General features: G+C 44.2%; 1 protein-coding gene across 5 annotated transcripts in view; it reads right to left on the bottom strand.

Moving 5' to 3' along the window:
• Positions 1 to 23,574, bottom strand: part of zgc:92360 (uncharacterized protein LOC436988 homolog) — a 50,698-nt gene extending 27,124 nt beyond the window's left edge. For 2 of the 5 annotated variants that reach the window (XM_068019780.1, XM_068019779.1), the window contains exons 1-2: positions 15,094 to 15,492; positions 7,656 to 7,786 (exon numbers count right to left, since the gene is read on the bottom strand). In XM_068019780.1, the coding sequence (XP_067875881.1) occupies positions 7,656 to 7,786; positions 15,094 to 15,187 (225 nt within the window). In that variant the 5' untranslated portion in view covers positions 15,188 to 15,492. Of the gene's footprint in view, positions 1 to 1,756; positions 2,214 to 7,655; positions 7,787 to 15,093; positions 15,493 to 23,501 lie in introns of those variants that run through there. The other 3 variants (XM_068019783.1, XM_068019781.1, XM_068019782.1) reach the window with 3 other exon arrangements.
• Between the last annotated feature and the right edge of the window lie 1,233 nt (positions 23,575 to 24,807).

Consider the following 24,807-nt stretch of genomic DNA (forward strand, 5'->3'; position numbering starts at 1 on the left):
CATTGGGGGATTTCAAGGTACAAGTGAGTGGAAGAGACAGTGTAAGGTATGAAAAAGAGTGAAAGAGTGAGAGAATGAGAGGGAGACTGAAACAGTGTGAGGGAGAGTGAGAGGGAAACTGTGAGGGAGAGAGTGAGCAGGAGACTGAAACAGAGAAAGGGAGAGAGGGAGTGTGGGAAAATTTTATCTTGTTTCTGGCTAGCAAGAAAGGGGCTGAGCAGATAAAATAGAGTGACTCCATTTGCTTGATCCATTCTCGCTGCTTTCTGTGGTGGAGGGGGTTGGGTTCCCCGGCAACCTCATTAATAAAATGGAAATCAGGGTCCCATAACTTACTGGGGAGGTTTTAACCCACTCCTGAGTGTGGTCACCTTGCCAGGTTTGGCCAGCTGGTCTCGTCCGATCTAAGTTCAAAGAACATTCCCACTGGGACCAGGAAGAGAAGAATGTTTCCTCCAAGCCCTGCGGACTTTACCTTGCTAGCATACATCTCCTGGTGTGGGGTCAAACGAGGGCTGCCTTTTAATATCTACCGACCTCTGTCGAAATCTCCCGCCCAGGTTTGCTGTCCTCCGCCAGGGGTTAAATCAGCCCTTGTGAGTGAGAGAGCAAAACAGAGAGGCTGCCTGTGTAACCTGAGTCTCCTTGTGTCTGAGCGTGTTCTGGCTGCCGAGATCATCACTTCTATTTCACCGATTTGTTCTCTCCTTACGTGGCTCGCTCTCAAATTTTTGTCTGATAATCGCTCCTGTGAAGCACCTTGGGAAGTTTTACTATGATAAAGGTGCTTCATAAATGCAAGTTGTTGTTGTGATAGGCAACAGGAGAGAGAGAGACATTCAGAGAGAGACTGAAAGCGAGTGAGAGCAAGTGACAATCATTGAGAGGAAACAGAAAAATGGACAGAAACTTAAAGAGAAAGTGAGATGGACAGACATACTGAAAGAAAACGTGACAGAAAACAAGATCGAGAAAGAAATGATGGTTCTGTGAAAAAGTGAGTGAGAAAGAAAGACAGTTACAGATAGTTTCAGAGTGAGAGAGAGACAGTTACAGAGCAAAAAAGAGAGACAGCTACGGAGAGAAAGCACATGAGATAGAACAGTTACAGTAAACACAAGAGAGAGACATTTACTGAGTGAGATCTATAGACAGTTCCAGAGAGAAAGCTAGAGAGAGGGAGACAGTTACTGATTGAGAGAAAGGCAGGCAGACAGACAGTTGGAGAGAGAGAAAGAGACAGTTACAGAATGTGACAGTGAGAGAGACAGTTGCAGAAAAGAGTGTTACTGAGAGAGAGACAGTAACAGAGAGTGCATGAGACAGAACAGTTACAGCATGCACGAGAGAGAGAGTGAGGGAGAGTTACTGAGTGAGAGAGAACGGATAGAATTTTCCCAGTTCTGTGGACTTGAAGGCGGGACTGGGAAAAAAATTTGATCTGAGGGCGTTGGATCACAGTCCAGAGGTGGATCATCAAAGGCAGCAGCTACCTGCCTGGCCATTGTGGGAAGATTGGGAATGCCACTGGGAAGATCCTGGCAGCGGAGGGACCCCGCAGTTGAGGCCAAACCTCAGCGGGTGCCTGGAGGCGACTGGCCGGGGGCTGCGAGGCCTCTTCAGTTACCCCTCCCCCACCCCCTCTCCCCCATGCCCACCGGCAGCTCAGGGATCCGGGGAGTCACAGCCGGGGCACAGGCCATCCTGAGGAGGCCTGGCAGCTGTGGTCACATTTTAACGTTAAAAAAGTAAATACCTCGTCAAGATGGAGGCGCCCTTGCGGTCTTTGAAGTAACAGCCCCCACGTCTGCTTTGATTGGAGGTCACTGATTAGGAAGCCACCTCCCGGAAGGTCGCACTAGTGGGCGTGCTGACAGCGAGTGCCCGGTCGGAATGTGGAAATGGTCATGCTCCACGATTATTTTTAAAGGGCATAAGATTCTGCTCAGTTACAGAGCATAGTGAGAGAGAGAGATAGTGAGATAGTGAGTGAGAGTGAGAATGAGAATGTGAGTGAGAGTGTGAGAGAGAAACAGTTACAGAGAGAGATAGTGAGGGAGTGAGAGAGATAGTGAGATAGTGTGAGTGAGAGTGTGAGTGAGAGTGTGAGAGAGAAACAGTTACAGAGAGAGCAAGACAGAGCATGAGACAGAGCGAGAGACAGTGAGAGAGACAGTTGCAGAGAAAGAGTTGCAGAGGAAGAGTTTGCAGAGAGAGAGTTTGCAGAGAGAGAGTTTGCAGAGAGAGAGTTTGCAGAGAGAGAGTTTGCAGAGAGAGAGAAAGTCAGTTGCAGAGAGAGAGAGAGACAGTTGCAGAAAGAGAGAGAGACAGTTGCAGAGAGAGAGAGGGAGAGAGACAGTTGCAGAGAGAGAGAGGGAGAGAGACAGTTGCAGAGAGAGAGAGGGAGAGAGACAGTTGCAGAGAGAGAGAGAGAGAGACAGTTGCAGAGAGAGAGAGAGACAGTTGCAGAGAGAGAGACAGTTGCAGAAAGACAGTTGCAGAAAGAGAGAGAGACAGTTGCAGAGAGAGAGACAGTTGCAGAGAGAGAAAGAGAGAGACAGTCACAGAGAGAGTTACAGAGCATGAGACAGAGAGAGAGAGAGAGATAGCTGCAGAGAGAGAGAGTTACAGAGAGGGAGATAGAGGGAGAGAGACAGTTGCAGAAAGAGAGAGTTACAGAGAGGGAGAGAGAGAGACAGTCACAGAGAGAGTTACAGAGCATGAGACAGACAGAGAGAGAGAGATAGTTGCAAAACAAATGGCAATCAAAGGAGCTTCAGAAATATTTGAAGTGAGGGCCTGGTTGAGCTCCTGCCCAGTTGTGAGCTGTGGTTTGTGAAGTGGTGTGAGCTGCATGGGCTGACCAGATAGTGTGGCTCAAGCCACAAGTAGTCACTCAGAACCATTATGACAGGTCACTGATATCAAACTTCAGGCTGTGGTTTAATCCAAAATGACAGGTTATTATCCAGGTGGGCTTTTAGTTGTGTGTCTGGAGAGATGGAGTTTTGTTTTGATGAGAATGCCTCATACACTTAAGGGAGGTATTTTGGATAAACAGCTAAAAGAAAGAAGGAACTTGCATTTTTATCTTGCCTTTCATGAACGCAGGATGTCCCTAAGTGCTTCACAGCGAATGAAGTACTCTTTTTAAAGTGTAGCCATTTTTGTAATGAAGGAAACGCAGTAATCAATGTGCACACAGCAAGCTCCCACATGAGATAATCACCAGATAATCTATTTTTAGTGATCTTGATTGAGAGGTAAATATTGGACCAGGACACAACTCCCCCTGCTCTTCTTTGAAATGATGGCCATGGATTCGTTCACATCCCCCTCAAAGGGCAGACAGGGCCTTGGTTTAATATTGCATCTGAAATATGGCACCTCCCAGCAGTGCGGTACTCCCTCTGTAGTGTATTGGGAGTGCCAGCCTGGATTCTGAACTCACAGCCCACAACCTTCTGACTTACAAGTGACAGTGCAACCCATTAAGCCACGGCTGACATTGTAAATTTAAAATTCGTTAGATTGTGGAAGGAAGGATAGTGAGGAGTTCCATAGTTTTGAGCCCCTAGGGGAGAGAGAGAGAGAGAGAGAAAAAAAACTAGTCGTGCAATGAGTCTTGATATGTAAATATTGAGGATACAGAGACGAGGAAGAGTGGAAGAGCAATTTCCAGTTCAGGAGAGAGGAGAGGAAAGTTCATAGGAGTGCACAGTGAATAAAACAGAGGATCCGGAAAGGTTATGGAATACTCTGCATGTGCCTGGATGAGTACAGCTGCAATAATACTCAAACAGCTTGACACCATCAAGGCTGGTCATCAGGTACAAGGTGCTCTCAGTGTTGCTCTACCTGACGCAGGTCTGGCCCTTACCCCGCTCCTGCACCGTGGAGGTCACCTGTGCCATCTTCCACTTTATCTGGAGATCGAAAATGAACCTTGTCTGCAGGGACACGATGTACAAATCTCTAGATAAAGGGGGGGAAAAATGTACCCAATGTCGCCCTTATCCTGGTGGCCACCTTTGTGTGCGGCTGCACCAAGCTGTGCATTGACCTTCGGTGTGCAAACATCAAGTGTCACTACTAGCTGGGGTGCTATCTATCCCTGGTGTTGTGAGGATGGGTCTGGCCACGTTGCCGTGGAATGCTCCATTCAGTTGGACTGTGGTGCACCGCCTATCCTTTGTGGAAAAGTTTGTACAGAAAAACACATTTGACCACAAGTCCATCAGGCGATGGTCCACACATAACATCCTCGAGGCCCTACAGGAAAAGGAGATGGTGGATCCTGTCGGATGGTTCCCTGAGCAGACTGGAATATAGGTATGGTAGATTTTAGATATAGTTAATATATTATACCTTTTAGAATTAAAGATTGAATAAATGATCAGTTTTCAAGACTCACTGACATTCCCCTTTAAGAAGGTAGAGTTAAAAATTTCAAGATCCCTGTTATGAACCAGAAACAAGTTGGGAAATTCATTTCAGTGTTTGTGTTGCCAGGGACTTGGAAGATAAACACATACATTGAAATATCTTGTGTGACGTCAGTAAGAGGTAGCAATAAACTTAATTAGTTTATGGGGTTGTTGAGGCAGACAAATCATCTCAAAAGGTTGCTTTAAGGTACCATAAAAAAGGTAATTATAGATAATAAAACAATAAATGGAACGGACTTACAGGAACAAGAGGTCAAGTAAACACAATTATAAACATTTTGACCAGATAAATGCTCATGATTTCAAGAGCAGAGGAATTCCAGTAAAACATTAAGTAGAGAGTTAGTTAATGATACTACCAAATATGGATCTTGAAAGCAAGAAAAACACACATAGAAAGGTAACACCTATATGCTAAGAGGTCATATGACACCTCAGAAACAGTATAAACATGAGAGTTTTTGAAGCAAAGATTAGAAGTGTTGAATTCCTCAAACAATACTTCTCACCCCATGGCTTACTCGGGGGATTTAAGATAAAAGTTTACTTTAAATTTTGATGGAAATTCTAAGATATTTTGCTGTTAACATTAGCAGGGTAAAACTTTTGGATTCTATGTTAGAAATAAGATTATGTGTTACATCTCTTAGTCATATTTGATATTGTAATATACTTATCTACTTAGAAGTGTATTGCATGTTAAATTCTTTAATAAATATATACAAGTTAATAAATCATCTCATGTAGTATTCTGTATACAACTACAGGAACCCCCTCTTTGTCTCTCTTTACGTGGAGAGATACGAATTAAAAAGAGTTTCTCAAACCCTTATAATATCTGGGATATTTATGACTTAGCCATAATTATTAAAAAATAGGCTAACCGAAAGATGGTAATATTCTCTGTTAGTTTTCTTTCTTTGAGGGAAAGCTAGTTCAATTCTTTGGACCCAAATAAGTGTCTATAAGAATTTGTCTGGTTTGAACTGAATTAAAGGAGATTCATAGGGATGTACTCCTGATTTGGTTTATTCCCTATAAGGGGTTAAAGTCATAAATCACTTCAGGCAAACTCATTTAGCAGATTGCCTCATCGCCAGAACTTTCAAACAAGCACCAATACTTGGTTTAGCTGGCAGTGAGAAGGACCCACTCCTTCAGATCCTTCCTGCACGCCCGGAGTCTCGCTGTTTCCACATGCTGCTTGTGGTGGCTGCAGTGGGGAAGAGACCATCACCCACCTCCTTCCAGAATGTGCCTTTGCAAAGCAGGTCTGGAAAGCAATGCAGTGGTTTTTGTCGATGCTCATCCTGAGAATTTCCATAACACAGGACTCTGTGCTCTATGTGCTGTTCGCAGGGAAAGCACACTGAGATAAACATCAACTGCTGCTGGAGGACCATCAGCTCACAATACTCAGCTGGAGTATTGCATTCAGTGCTGGGAGCCACGCTTTAGGAAAGATATGAGGGCATTGGAGAGAATACAGAAAAAATTCACGAGTGGTGCAGTGGTTAGCACCGCAGCTTGATAGCTCCAGGGACCCGGGTTCGATTCTGGGTACTGCCTGTGCGGAGTTTGCAAGTTCTCCCTATGACATTGTGAGTTTTTGCCGGGTGCTCTGGTTTCCTCCCACAGCCAAAGACTTGCAGGTGATAGGTAAATTAGCCGTTGTAAATTGCCCCTAGTGTAGGTAGGTGGTAGGGAATATGGGATTACTGTAGGGTTAGTATAAATGGGTGGTTCTTGGTTGGCACAGACTCGGTGGACCGAAGGGCCTGTTTCAGTGCTGTATCTCTAAAAAAAAAAATGGTTCCAGGGATGAGGAACTTCAGTTATGAAGATAGATTGGAGAAGTTAGGACTGTTTTCCTTGGAGAAGAGAAGGCTGAGAGGTGATTTAATAGAGGTATTCAAAATCATGAGGGGCCTGGACAGAGTAGACAGAGAGAAACTGTTCCCCCTCATGAAAGGATCAAAAACGAGAGGGCACAGATTTAAGGTGATTGGCAAAAGAAGCAATGGCGACATGAGGAAAACATTTTCGTGCAGCGAGTGGTTAGGATCTGGAATGCACTGCCTGAGAGTGTGGTGGAAGCAGATTCAATCGAGGCATTCAACAAGGAATTAGACTGTTACCCGATAAGGAAGAATGTGCAGGGTTACGGGGAGAAGGTGGGGGAGTGGCACAAGGTAAATTGCTCATTCGGAGAGCTGGTGCAGACATAATGGGCTGAATGGCCTCCTTCTGCGCACTAACAATTCTGTGATTCTGTGAACTCAGTGAAAAACACTCTTTGGTCTGCCCCAAACTTGCTTTTCTTCCAATACAAAGAGCTGTTGACAACTGTGTGTTGCAGACTGACACGTTTCATGGTCCAAGGCTGAGGGACACACGGATGTTGAGGCAGCTGCTGCAAAGGCTCAATGGGGAAAGGCCACTGTATAAGGTCCCCCCACCATAATTACTGAGGGCCTGGAAACTGTGTAAAACCCCTCGGATGGTATGCACCAGAGAATGTTTGACACGAAATGTAAATGTACATTGTAAATATAACCTGTAATGTTAAGTGTGGTGAGGCATCTCATGTATTGTATTGAAAGATTTGTGTAATGCCACATTTGAACTGTTATGTAATGTACTTTTACAAATTTTATGAAAAAAGTATATTTTTGGAAAATACAGGACAAAGCAGCCCATTTGATTGGCACCTCATCTGCCACCTTGAACATTCACTCCCTCCATCACCGGCGCACAGTGGCAGCATTGTGTACCATCTACAAGATGCACTGCAGCAACTCACCAAGGCTCCTTAGACAGCACCTTCCAAACCCGCGATCTCTACCAACTAGAAAGACAAGGGCAGCAGGTGCACGGGAACACCACCACCTGCAAGTTCCCCTCCAAGTCACACACCATCCTGACTTGGAAATATATCGTTGTTCCTTCCCTGTCACTGGGTCAAAATCCTGGAATTCCCTTCCTAACGGCACTGTGTGTGTACCTACCCCACTTGCACTGCTGAAGTTCAAGAAGGCGTCTCACCACCACCTTCTCAAGAGTAATTAGTGATGGGCAATAAATGCTGGCCTTGCCAGCGATGCCCACAACCAGAGACTGAATAAGAAACCAGATGTGAGAGAACGATTGTACATTAAATGATGAATTTTCTCTTCACTTTGTGGGGATTATCAAATGGTCTTTTACCTGAATTTGGGAATCGTCCCAAGGGTCCAGGAGTAGAGATTTGACTTTGCTCACATCAGGAATGTTCCGATGAATCCCTGAGCATTTTAGGCAAATGAAGATTCCAAGTGTAGTCGAGGCCCATTCAGGTTCTGAGGAAAAGAATCCAAAATTATCACATATCAGAAACTTAATTCTACAAGGTGGGGGGGGGGGGGGGGGGAGGTTGGTTCAAGAGATCCCCTCTTGAATGCCCCAAACTCTATTTATGCAGATATCCAAGAAGGCACTGTCATGCTAGGCCCCCACTTGCCAAGAATGAGGTATATTAATTTTGTCATGAACATTGATTTTAAACTGTTATTGGAGTGAAGAAAGGACTTGTTAAACAGATCAGCTGTGGCTGGAAAAGATATTTGCATATTAACAGACAGTGATTGGAAGGACAAAGGATCAGTCCCTGACACATTCATCCCACAATGGACCTTGATCACCAGGCATTGTGTGTAAGAGGAGCATTCCAGAGACTGCTGAGGTGATACAATCCAAGATGTGGTCTGACCAGTTAGACACATGACTAACCTGCTTGGCAACCTGAGTTTTTTCTGAATTGTACAAACAGTTTGAACTGAGAAAGTCTGTTTGCTCCTGGACTGAGAAGATCTCTCTCCTGTCTGCTCCCATCTCTTCCTCACAAGCCTCTGAATCCACTGAAGACACATGAATCCCAAGAGAGAAAAGTATTCTACAGCAAACAAAGGTTTAAGAAGAAAACTGAGCCCTAATGAAAGCAAGATCGACGCACAATCAAGGACTCTACAGTGAGCTTGAAGAACCATAACAAAAACTCTTCAGATATTGCCTCAAACTTTTCCACTTTATTTTTCTTCTCTTTTCTGTCTCTATTTGCATGTATCACATATGCATGCTAGCGTGGGCACGTTGTGTATCAGTAGGCGTTAACCGAATTAGAGTTTAAGTTCAAGTTTAATAAATTTCAACTTTTCTTCTTTAAACCTAAGAAAGCCTGTTTGTGCTGGTTTCTTTGCCTTATAATTGGAAAGTGGTGAACAAGGATTCACCAAGGGGGAGCTAAAAACACGGTGTGTTAAAAATTAAACCCTGTTACGGTGAAGGCTGAAAGGGAACCCTACACACCTTCCTCACTGGGTCATAACAGTACTATAAGCTGCATCAGTTGTTTGGAGCATCTGTGGGGAGGGGGTTGAGGATTAGAATTTTACATGGAATTGCAGAGTGCAATTTGCTAACTTAGTTCACTGCCACTGTCTGGGGATGTTAGCATTCTGTCCTATTCCAGCTCCTAAACCAGTTCTCAATCCAGTTCACACCAGTTTTAGGTGTGAAGGCCCTACACAAAATAAGTATGGACAGCCAAAATTGTACACAGTCTGCACTTATTGACAAGGGGCACTCATAGAGGCTGCTGCAGTAGGAGGCATCATTCTCAGCTATAAACTAAGGCCTATTGAAAGGACAGTGTAGAGGGAGCTTTACTCTGTATCAAACCCGTGCTGTGCCTGTCCTGAGAGTGTTTGATGGGGACAGTGTAGAGGGAGCTTTACTCTGTATCAAACCCGTGCTGTGCCTGTCCTGGGAGTGTTTGATGGGGACAGTGTAGAGGGAGCTTTACTCTGTATCTAACCCCGTTTTTTTTTTTAAGCAAGTTGGCAAATTTTATTTTTCAGTTTAATTCCTGACATACATAAGATAGCATAGTAACCAGAAGTAGCAAGACTGAGTTTAATCCCTCTTGTATATTACTGAAATTATGCAGATCAAGATTCATCAGGTTGAGAACATACAATACAGTAACTAAATTGTGACATCAAAAGATTGATGTTCACATCAATCTGTAGTTGCACAATTGATATCCTGTATGATCGAGGGGAGTAACTTGTTAAAAGCACAAGAACTGCTCACTGACCAATTACATTTTAAAACGTAAAAATGCATTGTACATTTCATATAAATGAGTACTCAAGTTCAAGGCAAATACATTAACCTCTTTAGCTGTTTCAATCTTCAATTTATAATTAACCCCGTGCTGTACCTGTCCTGGGAGTGTTTGATGGGGACAGTATAGAGGGAGCTTTACTCTGTATCTAACCCCGTGCTGTACCTATCCTGCAGAGTTTGATGCTTCTCAGGGTCTGAAAATGGCAAATGTTATATTCCCCAATTTTAATTGTTGCCACTTTGATGAGCAATAGAATTCACTGTTTATTTGTGAATAAACACACCTCACAACAGGCCCAAACCACAACAGCAGGACCATCGCCGAGAATGGCATTTTAATTTGAGTTTTGATTTCTTTTTCTGTTTCTAATAAAGTTATTTTTGTAAATATGTATATAAAGGCGACCTGAATAATAAAGGCCCCCTCGGCATGAAAAATATAAAAGGGGCCTGGGGTGTAAAGGCCACCTTGGAAAAAAAAACGGGGTTATATACAAAGTGAAGCTCCCTCTACACTGTCCCCACCAAGAAAAAAACAGCAAGACCATTTCAGCAACCAGCAACTATGAAAAGAGTCATGCAGGGAGGGGCAGGGCTTGCAGTTATTACCCCTCAACAGGGACACCTTAAACCGTTGGAGAAACAATTGGCCTGAAGCTTCGTCACAGGTCGTGCTGCTTTGAAATGAACACTTGTGAGTACAGACGAGTGGACCCCACCTTATCTCATCTGATTGCCATGTGCACATTACTGGCGTGTCAGGGCAAGTGGACAAGCCTGGAACACACAGGCACAAATCTGCAGGAATGATAAGAATTACTGGCTCCTACTCCCTCGAATATCTACTCCCTCAAAGGAGCAGCTTGAACCAGTGATTTATTCATTTTCCTGAGTGAGGCGCCTAGAAGTAGGACCCCACAACCTTAAATTTAGAGCAAGACCAGTTATCAACATTACAACAGTGACAACACTTCAAAAGAACTTCAATGGCTGCAAAGTGCTTTGAGACATCATCAGTTAGTCCGTCAGTCAGTCCGTCAGTCAGTCAGTCAGTCAGTCCGTCAGTCAGTCAGCGTAATGTCACAAAGCACTTCACACATAGATGAGGGGTAATCTGGAATTATCTCCTGCAAAAAGCTGTTGAGGCTGGGGAGAGTCAATTGAATATTTTAAAGCTGAGCTTGATAGATGTTTTTGTTAGGCTGGGGTATTAAACCAAGGTGGGTTAGTAGAGTTAAGATACAGATCAGCTGTGATCTAATTGAATGATGGAACACGCTCGAGGGGCAGAATGGCCTCCTCCTGTTCCTACCTGAGTTTAGGCATTGCTCTTTCTGTTATATGCTATTTCTTTCTCCCTCTGTGCTGTCTCTTGTTTGAGCACAGTTTCACCAGCTGTTTTCTGCTCCCTTTATCTCTACCTGTGTTGACTCAGACAAGGTGGGGCTCATTTCTCTGAGGCATAAAGTTTATTTGGCATTTTGACAACAGCTGTGTCCGATCTTGGCCTCATCCAATGTTTCTATGCTCATATCTTCAAGTAAGGGGTAACTGGATAACAAACAGGAGCCAGAGTTTTTTTTTAAATTTCCCCCTGCCCTAGCCTAGGGGCTCTGAATTATCCCATTGAGGGATAATTATTGAGATCAGGACCTGGGGAAAACTCTCCTTCAAAATAGTGGCCATGGGATCTTTTAAATCTACCTAGTTGGGGCCTTGGGTTTAACATTTCAGCCAAAGGACAGCACCTCTGAACAGTACAGCACTCCCTCAGTCCTAGCACTGAGAGTGTCAACCTACATTTCATGCTCAAGTCTTTGGATTTGAACCCACAACCTTCTGTCTCAAAGGAGAGAGTGCCATCCATTGAGCCACAGCTGACACCAGGGAGGAGAAGGTAATGCCATCAGGAAGAGGGGTGGCTTACCAATGATGTAATGCATCACCCTACTCCTCAGATGGTGGCCTCTGCACTAGGGATACACATAGCCTCGCCCCTCTCTGTCTCTGTAACCTCCTGCAGCCCCACAACTTTCCCAGACCTTTGCAGTCAAATTCTGGCTTCTCAAGCATCTCCAGTTTTAATTGCTCCACCATTGGTGGCTATGTCTTCAGCAGCCTGTGCCTTAAGCTCTAAAATTCCCTCCCTAAACCTCTCTGCTTCTCTCTCCTCCTTAAAACCTACCTCTTTGACAAAGTTTTTGGCCACCTGTCCTAATGTCGCCTTATGTGGCTTGTTGTCAAAGTTGGTCTAATAATCGCTCTTGTGAAATGCCTCGGGACATTTTGCTGCAATAAAGGCGTTATATCAATGCAAGTTGTTGTTGTACAGCTTGGAAAACCAAGTGGAGATTATACTTTGATGTCTGGTTTGTGTTAAAGCTTGCTACAGAAATGAAACATTCAGCTGTAAAAGTTGAAGTTGATGGGAAACTAAACCCCCATCCAAATGCTGGTTAATGTTTGATGTCAGAGGGAGCTTATATATATATTTATGTACCATTCAATATATAAGTGTAAACTTGAACTACTGCGAATCGTCTTGCACCTTTTGCTTTGTGAGAAACTTTGCACCTAAATTAAACAGCTCAGTTCAGTGTTGGGTATGATGTGGTTTGTATCGTACACTCAACCAAGCTATGCAGTATCGCTGGTCAGCAGTTATTTTGAACACAGTCCTCTATCACTATGAGTGCACTGTACTAAAAAAGAACATGTTTAGAAAATAGCTTTTTAGGTCTTCTAGAAGCCAAAGAGATTCACAGCTACTGAACACCCTACTCTTCTGCATAAGCACTTCCATGTACTTGATGGGGCCTTTGTTTAATGTCTCATCCCAGAGGTAGCTCCTCTGATAGTACAGCACTCCCGCAGCACCACATAGGGAGTGTTAACCTGGATTAGGTGGAACTTGAACCCACAGCCTTCTGACTCCGAGGCAAGAGTGCTGAGGCAAACGCCTTGGAATGTTTTACTACATTAAAGGCACCATCTAAACACAAGTTGTTGTTGCTGTTGTTGTCATGCAGAATGAGTTCTCTGGTGTACGTTAATGGCCCACCCACTGGAGGCCAGAATTGGAGGAGCACAGAGGTTTGTAGGGCTGGGGGAGGTGACATGATATACAGGGGCCAGGCCAAGGAGAGATTTGAAAACAAGGATGGGAATTTTAAAATTGAACATAATAAATAGAAGCAGGAGTAGGCCATTCAGCCCCTCAAGCCTGCTGCCCCATTTAATAAGATCATGGCTGATCTGATCTTGGTCTCAATTCCACTTTCCTGCCTGTTCCCCATAACTCGACTCCTCTATAGTTCAAAAATTTGTCTTTCTCAGCCTTGAATGACACAGCCTCCAATACTCTCTGGGGTAGAGAATTCCAAAGATTCTCGATCATGCGAGAAGACATTCCCCTAGTTCTAGATTCCCCCACAAGGGGAAACATCCTCTCAGTATCTACCCTGTAAAGCCTCCTCAGAATCTTATATGTTTCAACAAGATCACCTCTCATTCTTCTAAACTCCAGTGAGCATAGGCCCAACTTCCTCAACCCTTCCTCATAAGACAACCCCTTCATCCCAGAAATCAACCTAGTAAACCTTCACTGTCCTTGTATCCCTCCTTAAATAAGGAATCCAAAACTGTACACAGTACTCTAGGTGCAGTCTCACCAATGCCCTGCACTGTTGTAGCAAGACTTCCCTACTTTTATACTCTATCCCCCTTACAATAAAGGCCAACATTCCATTTGCCTTCTGAATTACTTGCTCTACTGCAGGCAAACTTTTTGTGTTTCATGTATGAGGACACCCAGGTCCCTCTGTACCGTAGCATTCTGCAGTCTCTCTCCATTTAAATAATATTTTGCTTTTCTATTCTTCCTACCAAAGTGGATTATCTCCCATTTTCCCACATTACATTCCATCTGCCAATTTCCACTCACTTTATCTATATCCCTTTGCAGAACGCTTTGTGTTCTCCTTACAACTTGTTTTCCTACTTATCTTGGTATCGTTCGCAAATTTGGCTACAATACACTCGGTCCTTTCATCCAAGTCATTACTATACATTGTAAATAGTTGAGGTTCCAGCACTGATCCCTGTGGCACTCCACTAGTTACAGTTTGCCAACCTAAAAATTTATCCCGACTCTGTTTCCTGTTAGTTAGCCATGCTAATATATCACCATGTTGACTCTGTGTGATTGTATTATGATTTTCTAAATGTCCTGCTACTAGTTCCTTAAGCATTTTCTCAGTGACAGATGTTAGGCTAACTGGCCTATAGTTTCCTGTTTTCCGTCTCCCTCCTTTCTTGAATAAGACATTTGCAATTTTCCAATCCACTGGGATCACTCTGAAATTTAGGGAATTTTGGAAGATTACATCCAATGCATCCACGAACTCTGCAGCCACTTCTTTAAAGAATCGAGGATGCAGGAGATTTGTCAGCCTTTAGTCCCATTGCTTAGGACTTTTTGTCTAGTAATAGCGATTGTTTTAAGTTCCTCCCTCCCTTTTGCTCCTGATTTTCTACTATTATTGGGATACTTTTAGTGCCTTCTACTGTGAAGACAGATGCAAGATATTTGTTCACAGTCTCTGCCATTTCCTTGTTTCCCATTATTAATTCCCCAGTTGCAACCTCTGGGACAATGGGACAATTGGCTCAGTGATGTGACAGAAAGGAGTCCAATGCTCTGTTCTTGTAAATGAACCCCTTGAACCTGCCAATATTCATCTAAGCAACCAGAGAACAGGGCTTGTTCTGCTGAGAGCAAAGAAGGTTAAGAGGAGATTTAATAGAGGGGTTTAAAATTATGAAGGGTTTTGATGGAGTAAATAAGGATAAATTGTTTCCATTGGTAGAAGGGTTGGTATAGATTTCGGGTCATTAGCAAAAGAACCAGGGAGTGACCTGAGGAAAACACTTTTTCCCCAGTGAGTTGTTATTTTCTGGAATGCACTGCTTGTAAGAAGATTCAATAATAACTTTCAAAAGGGAAGAGGATAAATACTTGAAAAGGAGAAAGAAAAAGTGGGACTAATTCGCTCAATGGGCAGAATGGCCTTTTATGTTGTATGATTCTACGAACCTAACACCTCTGACAGTGCAGCACTCCCTCAGTACTTCGTTGGCAGTGTCAGCCTGGATTTTGAGCTCAGATCTCCACAATGGGACTCAACCCCAGGAACATTCTGATTTAGCCAGCACAGCTTCTCCGTCTGGAATTCTGCTCCCGGACCGCTCCTTCTCGACAGGAGCCTCCTCATTGTAATCACCCAAGTCTCCCCCCACCGCAGTTCAGGGTCTGAGTCCCCTTTTGGGTGAAAGCGACAGTCGCATAAAAACTTACTTTAACAGCTTTTCAGTGATCTGCTGCTCACTTGGGTCTGCCTCACTGTGTGTGTGAGAGAGAGAGCAGGAACTGGCCTTTGTCACTCCTTCATTCCAATACAGGTAAAAGGTTGGAACTTACCTGGCAGCTCGCAATCAGAGCAGATCCCATTCCCAGGTTTCTGCACCACATCCTTAAGTGCTCTGAAAATCCGTTCCTTTCCAACAGCTGCCATAACTTCTCAATTGCGCCGAAAACAAAGCTTAAATAAAACGAGAGAGTCCTTTCTTTGAAGCGCAAACTTGCCTTGACGACCTGAGTAAACACACAAAGATCCCCTGCCGAACCCTTATATTCAGCCCTTGACTTTTCACCTCTCTGGTATTCAGTAGTCCAGGATCTCTGCAGGGAAGGAACAACTACTACTTTTCCCCCTCTCTCTGTTTGGAAAATAATGGTGTGCAGTAAAAGCTGGGATTGTAGGAAGTAGCAAGCGAGGTGAGTGAGAAACAGACTGCAAGATCTGCTTTTCCGCATTCGTCAATTACACAGGGCAGAGCGCTCGTCACTTTCAATGGCAATTGGGAAGAATGGCCCATCATCGCCTCCCCGAGGCTGCTACATAAACTGCAGCTATCTTTACCCAAAACTCAGGGCAAACCTCAAGGAAAGACAGAGAATGCTGGGAATACTCAGTGTGGTGTAGTCTTTTGAAATTGCAATTGCATTGTGCATTCTAGAGACTGCTGTAGAACACACACTCTAGCAAGAGAGAAAGTGACTCTCAACACAGAATAAAGGAGAAGCCTTTATGCTCAGGAGCCTGCAGTCTTTGTCTCTCCATCTTTGCCTCATATCCCATACTAAACTCAGCTAAAGCTCACTCCAGTCCCGAGGAGATCACACTCAACAGGTCTGACAGGATCTGTGGTGAGAGAAACATTGATGGGCCATATGGTCTAGTTCTATTCTTCTGTTCTTGTATTAATGTTTCAGGTCAATGACCTTTCAGCGTGTTTTTGAAGCCTAGTCACTGTTACTTCACGGACACATTTACACACAGTAACAAATGAGATGAATTGTTTTGGGGGCATTGGGCATTGCTGTTTGTGGGAGCTTGCTGTGTACAAATTGGCTACCATGTTTCCTGCATTACACCAGCGACTATTATTATTGGCTATCCCTCGAAGGCAAGGATGATTGTCTTCCGTCAGTCCGAAGATGGCTGATGAGGCCAATTCGGGATCTACAGATTTTATGGCACGTAGGGCATTTTTTTGTCATGTGGGATGTCTGGTCGTGTATCATTAGTTTGAGTCATGGCTTGTTCTTTTTGCGGCTCTCGCTTTTCCTCTTCATTTTGTTGTCGTTGGGTCTCAAAATGCTGGGATCCTTCCCACAGACTCTGCCTCCATCTGGATCGGTCCAGGGTGATGGTCTCCCAGGAGTTGATGTCAATGTTGCATTTCTTCATGTTGGCTTTCAGTACATCCTTGAAGATTTTCTTCTGTCCTCCTCTGGTGTATCTCCCCTGACTGAGCTGGGAGAAGACAACCTGCTTTGGGAGCCTGGTATCTGACACCTGAACTATATGACCAACCCAGCGAAGCTGATGGCGGATAATCACAGCCTCAATGCTTGTGGTACCTGCTTGTGAGAGGACACTGATGTTTGTGCACCTGTCCTCCTGCTTGATATGTAGGATCTTCCGCAGGCAGCATTGATGAAATGACTCTGGTGCTTTGAGGTGTCTCCTGTACGTTGTCCATGTTTCAGCCCCGTACTGTAATGGGGGGATCACGGCTGCATGGTGAAACATGAGCTTAGTTTCAGTTTTGATGTCGTGATCATCAAACACTCTCGTCCTCGGGTGACCAAAGTCTTCACCGGCCAATTTCAGACGATGCTGGATTTCTTCGTCAATGTCAGTCTTCTGTGACAGGACATCAAGAGACACTACTGACATGATTTTCACAGCTCGCCAACTACAAGAAAAATATCATGAACAATATCAACCTCTCTACATAGCATTTTTTTACTTGACAAAGGCCTTCGACTCTGTAAATTGTGAGACACTCGGGAAGATTCTGTTGAAGTGTGAATGTCCTCCAAAATTCGTCACCATACTTCACCTGCTTCATGATGATATGTGAGCCATGATCCTTAGCAATGGATCCATTACAGACCCCTTTGAGGTTAAGACAGGAGTTAAACAAGTTTGTGTCATCGTCTCAGCTCTTTTTTCGATCTTCCTAGCAGCCATGCTCCATCTGACTAGAGACGAGTTCCCTGCTGGAGTCCAGCTTATTTATCGAATTGACAGTAAACTCAGGCGATTCCAATCAAACACTAAGACCATCCCGGATTCAGTCATTGAGCTCCAGTATGCTGATGACCCTGCAGTAAGTGTTGTGTTGGAAATGAATCTTCAGAGAATTGTTGACGTATTCACTGAGGCTTATGAGGAGATGGGACTTACACTGAACATTCAGAAGACCAAAGTCCTCCATCAGCAAGCTCCGAAGGCACACGCCCCAGCCCTATTTATTAGGAGTCATGATGAGTGCCTGGAAAATGTGGAACACTTCCAGTATTTTGGAAGTTATCTTTCATCAGCGACTAAGCTTCAAAGGAACTGCAATGGCGGTCGGACAGCTTAATGGTCACTTTTACCGATACCAGCTTTTTAATTCCAATTACTTAAACCAGAATTCAAATTCACCAACTGCCACAGTGGGATGTCAACTCTTGATCTCTGGATTATTGGTCCCACAACTAATGACTGTGCTTTGATAAAGAACGGGAATTTCTATAGCTTCCATCACCACCTCAGGCTGTCCCAAAGTGCTTTACAGCCAATGAAAGTATTTTTGAAGTGTAGTCACGTTGCAATGTAAGAAATGCAGCAGCCAATGTGTGCACAGCAAGATCCCACAAACAGCAATGTGATAATGACCAGATCATCTTTTTTAGGAATGTTGATTGAGGGATAAATATTGGCCCAGGACACCAGGGAGAACTTCCCTGTTTTTATTTGAGATACTGACCATGGGATCTTTAATGTCCACCTGAGAGGGCAGACAGGCACTCAGTTTAATGTATAATCTGAAAATGGCACCTCCAACAGTGCAGCACTGCCTCAGTACTGCATTAAGAGTGTCAGCCTGGATTATGTGCTCAAGCCTCTGGAGTGGGGATTAACTGCACAACCTTCTGACAGAGGAAAGAGTGCTACCCACTGAGTGAACACTGACACGATACAGAGCCAGTATCTCAGTCCCTTAAAACTACAGCAACTCCACTGAACGTGACCTCCGCAATGATATGTATATTTTGTTGACAAAGATTAATATATAAATTTGCTGCACCCCCTCCCCCATCTGTCCATCAAGAGCCAAGCGTTTGGAATATTGGCACCAACGTAATGACTTTATAATGGGATTTGTCTCTTTTGCATTGTCAGTCTACAGATCTGATCTTACAAAGAAGCCTGGGCTGTGATTTAATGCAAGTGGTTGGCAGGGTTGAATTGGATATCTAAATGAAATTCAAATTGAGTTTCACTTTCTCTGTTAAAAGATACACTGTGCATTGGTCCTAGACCACCTGAGCACCTCCAGTCTATTTCCAAACCATATCTCAGAGTCAACAGTCATTTTCGTGAAGTTTATGGTATAAAGTGTTTTTGTATCCCTGACAGCCAACAAGATATTCCATTTTGCATGGGTAAATTGTTCTGGTTTCTCTGTATGATAATTCAGCTTTAAAAATAATAAATCCTGTATTTTAGATGAACTGACTGCTTCCGATTCTTAAGAAACGTGTTACTGTTGGAGTGGATATTCATTGGCTTTTTGACAGCTCATTTTACTCTTCAGCGGTGGGCTGAGATCAGAGGGGAAAGACACACTTGGAAGTTGTTGAGCGATGTTATTGTTCAAACACTCAACACATTTGAATTAATTTTCTCTCACCACTTGCTAGTTTTCGGTTATGGCTGAGTGGGTAGTATTTTTGCCTCTAAGTCGGAAAGTTCAAGTCCCACTCCAACACAAAATCTAGGCTGATACAACTAGTGCAATACTGAGGGAGTGCTGCACTGCTGGAGGTGCTGCCTCTCAGGTGAGAAGTTAAATTGATTCCCTGTCTGTGTCAAAATGTAAAAGATGCAATATTTTGAAGAAGAGAAGGGAAGTTATCCCAGTGTCCTGATAAACCAGCACCTAGAAAACATGATTAACTTAAAGTGGTGTTGTAGATGTTCAATGGGTTAATATTCTGTAATGAATCCATTGATAATGTTTGAATTGTTTTATTACTGTAACATTTGTGATTGTTTCTATGTTGAGATGTCTATCTAAAAACAGACAAAGCCAGTTAACCTATGATCCTAACCCTCTAAGATTTCTGTGGTCCTCAATTCTGGTCTCTTGCGCCTCTGCGATTTTCATTGCTCCACCATTGGCGACTGTGTCTTCAGCTACTTGGGCCCTAAGCTCTGGGATACCCTCCCTAAATCTCTCTGCCTCTCCCTTCTTCTTCAAGACACTCCTTTTGGCCACCTGTCCTAATATCTCCTTATGTGGCTCGGTGTCGAATTTTGTTTCATACTTGCTCCTGTGAAGCACCTTGAAGCATTTAAAGATACTATCATAAATGCAATTTTTTGTTGGTGGAGTTTCCCTAAACTGATTGAAAGCATTAAAAGGGATGTTGAGTGTAGAGAGCCACCATTTACATGGATCTGAATCACCTTCAATCATGTAGAGATTAAAGGTGCAGTATTGAGCCATCCAAATCAAGAGCTCTGTGCAGAGATAGTGAATCTCAGCCAGAGCACCAGTTGGAGTGCAATGATTGGGCTCTGTCCCACTGGACTACGAAGAGCAGAATTACCAGAGTTCCTTCTCTTGATCACTATCCAGCAACCTGCATGAGAAAGTGGCTGATTCTACAGGCTGGATTTTACCAGCCCCACACCCCGACGTCGGGGGTCGTGGCCGGGGGTCCCAGAAAATACCTCTGGGAAAGGCCCGCCATGGGCCTCGATGTCGGAAGGCCCCGCCCCATATTACCGCCAGCGGTGAGGTCTCAGGGCGGCCTCCTCGCCATTTGGCGATGGGGACCTAATTAGAATATGTTAATTTATGTTAATAAAGGAATTAATCACTTACCTGGTCCCGCCAGCCGTCCTGCTCCGATATTCCGGCCGGTTGCCGGAGGCCCCACGTCTTCGGATCTCTGTTCGGAGATCTGAGGCAAAACACTGGTGGGTAGGGTGGGGGGGGAGTGAAGTTTTCAGGGCGTGGGGGGGGGGGGTGGTAGGGGGGAACGGCAAGAACTAACGCGATTGGTGGAGGGGACGGTGAGAAGGGGTTCAAGGTAAAAATGGAGAAAGTTCGGGGGGCAAGGTCAGGATCGAGACATTAAATTTGTTGGGGGGGAGAGGGCTATTTATAGATTGATTAGTCATGGGGGTGGGGGGTGGGTGAAAAAGGGGATTGAACCTGACAATAAAGTTTTAATTTTATTTCTTTCCGACCTGTACCTTTAAACATTTAAATTGACCTGAAGGGTTTGAAGTCCTTTAAAAATGGCGCCTGCGGAGTGGTGCCGGACACCGTCGCCAGGGATGGAGTGCCCGTCCCCTCTACGTTATTGGGGGCGGGTGCTCCGCCCCCTCCATGTAAATGAGCCGCCGCGCTAAATATCGTTGTGGCTCAGCGGGGCAAATCCCGGGTGTGCACTCTGCTGCTTAAAAAGCTGGAATAATCCAGCCCTACATATTGGGTAATGACAGAATTCAGCTGGGCTGTGATACCCTCCTGAGATTGGTCAACACCAGGGTTGCCAACTCTGGCTGGCCTTATTCCTGGAGGTCTCATTACATGATCGCCTGCCTCATTCAGCCCAGCCTCCACACCCTTGCCATTGGCCCTTCCCGTGATTGGTGGAAATATAGCAGACTGTTTGTTATTCAATTGCATTTATCTTGATTGTCAAACAGCCTTTTTACAGAAAAACTTTATTTTTTAACACCCCTAGGATTTTTCTGCCAGAGCTTTTTGCACCAGTGTCCCCTGGAGACTAATCTTCAATGCCAGGAGACTCCAGGACAACCACTCGAAGAGGGGAGTGGTGGGAATCTGATGGGTGCAGAACACTCATGGAGCTGTGGCCTAGTATGAGTCAATGCCTTGAGGACAGGGAGGGGAAGCAGAGTGGAAGGATCTTGATGGTTAAATCCTTTCTTTAATAGGGGTGAGACTATCAGTGGTGAGGTACTGTGAAGGTGGATGAGCAGTAACTTGCAGACGATCTGCTCTGTTGGACTGAGCTCTCTCTATTGACCTAGTTTACAGTAACTGTCACACTTCACACTTTTAAATTACTGACATCGTTTCTATTTCACCGAGATTATTAGGTTTGCTGAACCTACTCTGATCTCATCATGGTGGAGGTTCTCTGAATAATATTAACCATGAAACTGGAGAACTCCGCTTTCCTGCCCTTCCCTTCTATTGCCCACCTATCACCACGCCCTCCCCACACACACCACCCCCCCCACCCTGAAGGTACCAAATGTGACTCCTGTAAGGGTCTCTCGGGTGTTCAAAATGCCTCATCCGTACCTTTGTTACTTCTGGACAACTTTTCCAACACACTCTTAATTAGCCTCCCACCCTCCACAGTCCGTAAACATCAGCTCGTCCAAAACTCTGCTGCCGCATCCTTACTGGCACTGAGTCCCATTCCCACTTCACTCCTGTGCTTGCTGACCTACATTGGCTCCCAGTTCAACAATGCCTCAATTTAAAAATTCTCATCCTTGTTTTAAGTCCAACCCTAGCCTCACCTCTCCCTATCTCTGTAACCTCCACCGAACCGACAACCCTCTGTTTTCCTCCAACTCTGGCCTCTTGTGCATCCTTGATTCCCATCGCTCCACCATTGACGGCTGTGCCTTCAGCTGCCTGGGCCCTAAGTTCTGGAATTCACTCACCAAACCTCTCTGTCTCTCCCTCCTGCTCTCAGAGGCTCCTTAAAACCTACCTCTTTGACCAAGCTTTTGGCCACATTTCCTAATATCTCCTTATATGGCTTGGTGTCAATTATTTGATTACGCTCCTGTGAAGCACCTTGGGACGTTTTACTGTTTTAAACGTGTTATATAAATGTGAGTTATTGTTGACAAGGCTGCGATCTCCTAAAAACACTTACTGATTTTAGAGTCATAGAGTTATACAGCACAGAAACAGGCCCTTTGGCCCATCGTGTCTGTGCTGGCCATCAAGCACCTATCTATTCTAGTCCCATTTTCCAGCACTTGGCCTGTAGCCATGTATGCTATGGCGTTTTAAATAAGGTTTGTGCGAGTCGCAGAAAATTGTGTTTTTGATACAGCAGCTTTCTGCTTTGCCAATCCCTTTCACCCTGACACTGGAGAGGAAATGCTACCTCTCACACTCTGGCTGTGCTACAACAGTATGAAATACTCATTAGGTTACAACTAGAGTACTGTACAGTTCAGGTCACTGCATTACAGGAAGGATGGGATTGCACTAGAGCGGATACAGAGGAGATTTACAAAGATGTTGCCTGGACTGGAGAATTTTAACTATGAGGAAAGATTGGATAGGCTGGGGTTGTTTTCTTTGAAACAGAAGAGGCTGAGGGGAGAATTAATTGAAGTGTATAAAATTCTGAGGTCCCCAGTTAGTGTAGATAGGAAGGACCTATTTCCGTTAGCAGAGAGGTCAAAAACCAGAGGGCATAGATTTAAAGTAATCGGTAGAAAGATTAGCAAGGAGTTGAGGCGTATTTTTTTCATCCAGAGGGTGGTGGGGGTCTGGAACTCACTGCCTGAAAGGGTGTTAGAGGCAGAAACCCTCATTGCCTTTAAAACACTTGGATATGCACTTAGAACATAGAAACATAGAAAAATAGAAGCAGGAATAGGCTATTCGGCCCTTCGAGCCTGTTCCGCCATTCAATACGATCATGGCTGATCATCCAAACTCAGTAACCTGTTCCCGCTTTCTCCCCGTATCCCTTGATCCCATTAGCCCGAAGAACTATAGAACTTGAAATACCATAACCTACAGGGTCTGCAGACGAAGAGTTGGAAAGAGGGATTAGGCTGGATTTCTGTACTTCAGCCTGCACAGACATGATGGACTGAATGGCCTCCTTCTGTGCCATAACTTTCCATTATTTCTATGATTCTCTCAACCCGTCCTCTGGCCCCTACCTCACTCTGCCCCGACCCACCAATATTTGTAAATCTACATAAGGGTATGTAGAGAATGGCACTATTCCTTTAGACTCTATTGTAAAGGATGACACTCAATGTTAACTAAAAAGCATTGATGAATGTTATGTATTACTGCAGGCAAGTGGTTCATATAATTTGAATTACAAAGGTCTAGTGATCTTGCCTAGACTGATTTCCTGAGAGACAGCCCAAGATTAATCAAAAAATTATTTATCAAATCCTCTTTTAGCAAGTACATTCTTGGTTGCTGTAATTTTAATTTAATTTTTCTTACCTTTTCCCACCCTTGGGAGCGAATTCACTTCACAAGTTGACAGATTTGATGGTAAACCAGTCTCTAAGGCCGTGACCTCAGCATGTAACAAAATAACTTCATGTTAAAAATAAAGATTTACAAGGACGATACCTGAACTGAGAGGTTATAACTACTGGCAAAGACTGAACTGTTTGGGGCTGCTTTCTTCAGAAAACAGGAGGCTGAGAGGTATCCTAATAGAGGTCTTTAAGATTATGAAAGGATTCGACAGGGTAGGCGCAGAGAAGATGTTTCCACTTGTGTAGCAACCAAAACTTGGGGCTATAAATATAAGGTAGTCGTTAATAAATTTTGAAAGGAATTCAGCAGAAAATTTTTTTATCCAGGGAATGGTGAGAATGTGGAACTCACTACCCCATGACAAATAGAAAAATTGCATTGAATGGGAAGCTAGGTGGGAAAGTACCTGCACATACGCTGCCTCGATGACCAATGAAGTACAGTCACTGTTGTAATATAGGAAACATGGCAGTCAATTTGTGCACAGCAAGCTTCTACAAACAGCAATGTTGTAATGACCAGATAACCTGTTTTCTGTGATGCAGGTTGATGTTGCTCAGGACAATAAGGATAACCCCGTTGCTCTACCTTCAAAACAGTGGCTGTGGGATCTTATAGGCCCTCCTGAGGGAGCAGATGGGGCCTTAGTGTAATATGTCGCCTGACAGGCAGCACATTTCACTAGTAGATTTTGTGCACAAGCTCTGGAGTGGGACTTGCGTCCATGACCTTCAGACTCACAGGATGACAGAGCTACCAACCGAGCTGAACTGACACAATGCACAAATGCTTTGGGTTGACTTTTATCATTTGGCAATCCTCCCCTGCAAACAAAGGTTGAGATTGAGAAACTCAGGGATTCATCAGTTGTGTATCTACGTTTTGTCATTCTGATGGATGGCACAAAGGAGGGTAACAAGGAACTGCAATATCGCAACATCCGTTTGTTTTTTAGTGCTGTTTATTTTACGGGTAATGGAATGATTAGAGTCTTTCTGCCTGTGACTCTACCCTGTTGTTAGCTGAATCCTACACAGCCAGGTTGAATGCACAAGGTTGCAAAAAAGATCACTTTGAAACTGATTATTATAATCACCTGCTTCATTCCACTCTGTGTAGGAACACTCTTACTGACCTGGGAAAATTATACCACTGTCACTATTTACAGTCTTGTTTGAAAAGGTTCATGTTTCATGATTTTTCTGTTGGGGGTATTTTCTTCTGCTAAGGAGCATGCACTTGAAAACCAACCATTTCATCCCAT

The sequence above is a fragment of the Heterodontus francisci genome, chromosome 41 (assembly GCF_036365525.1).
Source record: "Heterodontus francisci isolate sHetFra1 chromosome 41, sHetFra1.hap1, whole genome shotgun sequence".
Lineage (NCBI taxonomy): Eukaryota > Metazoa > Chordata > Chondrichthyes > Heterodontiformes > Heterodontidae > Heterodontus > Heterodontus francisci.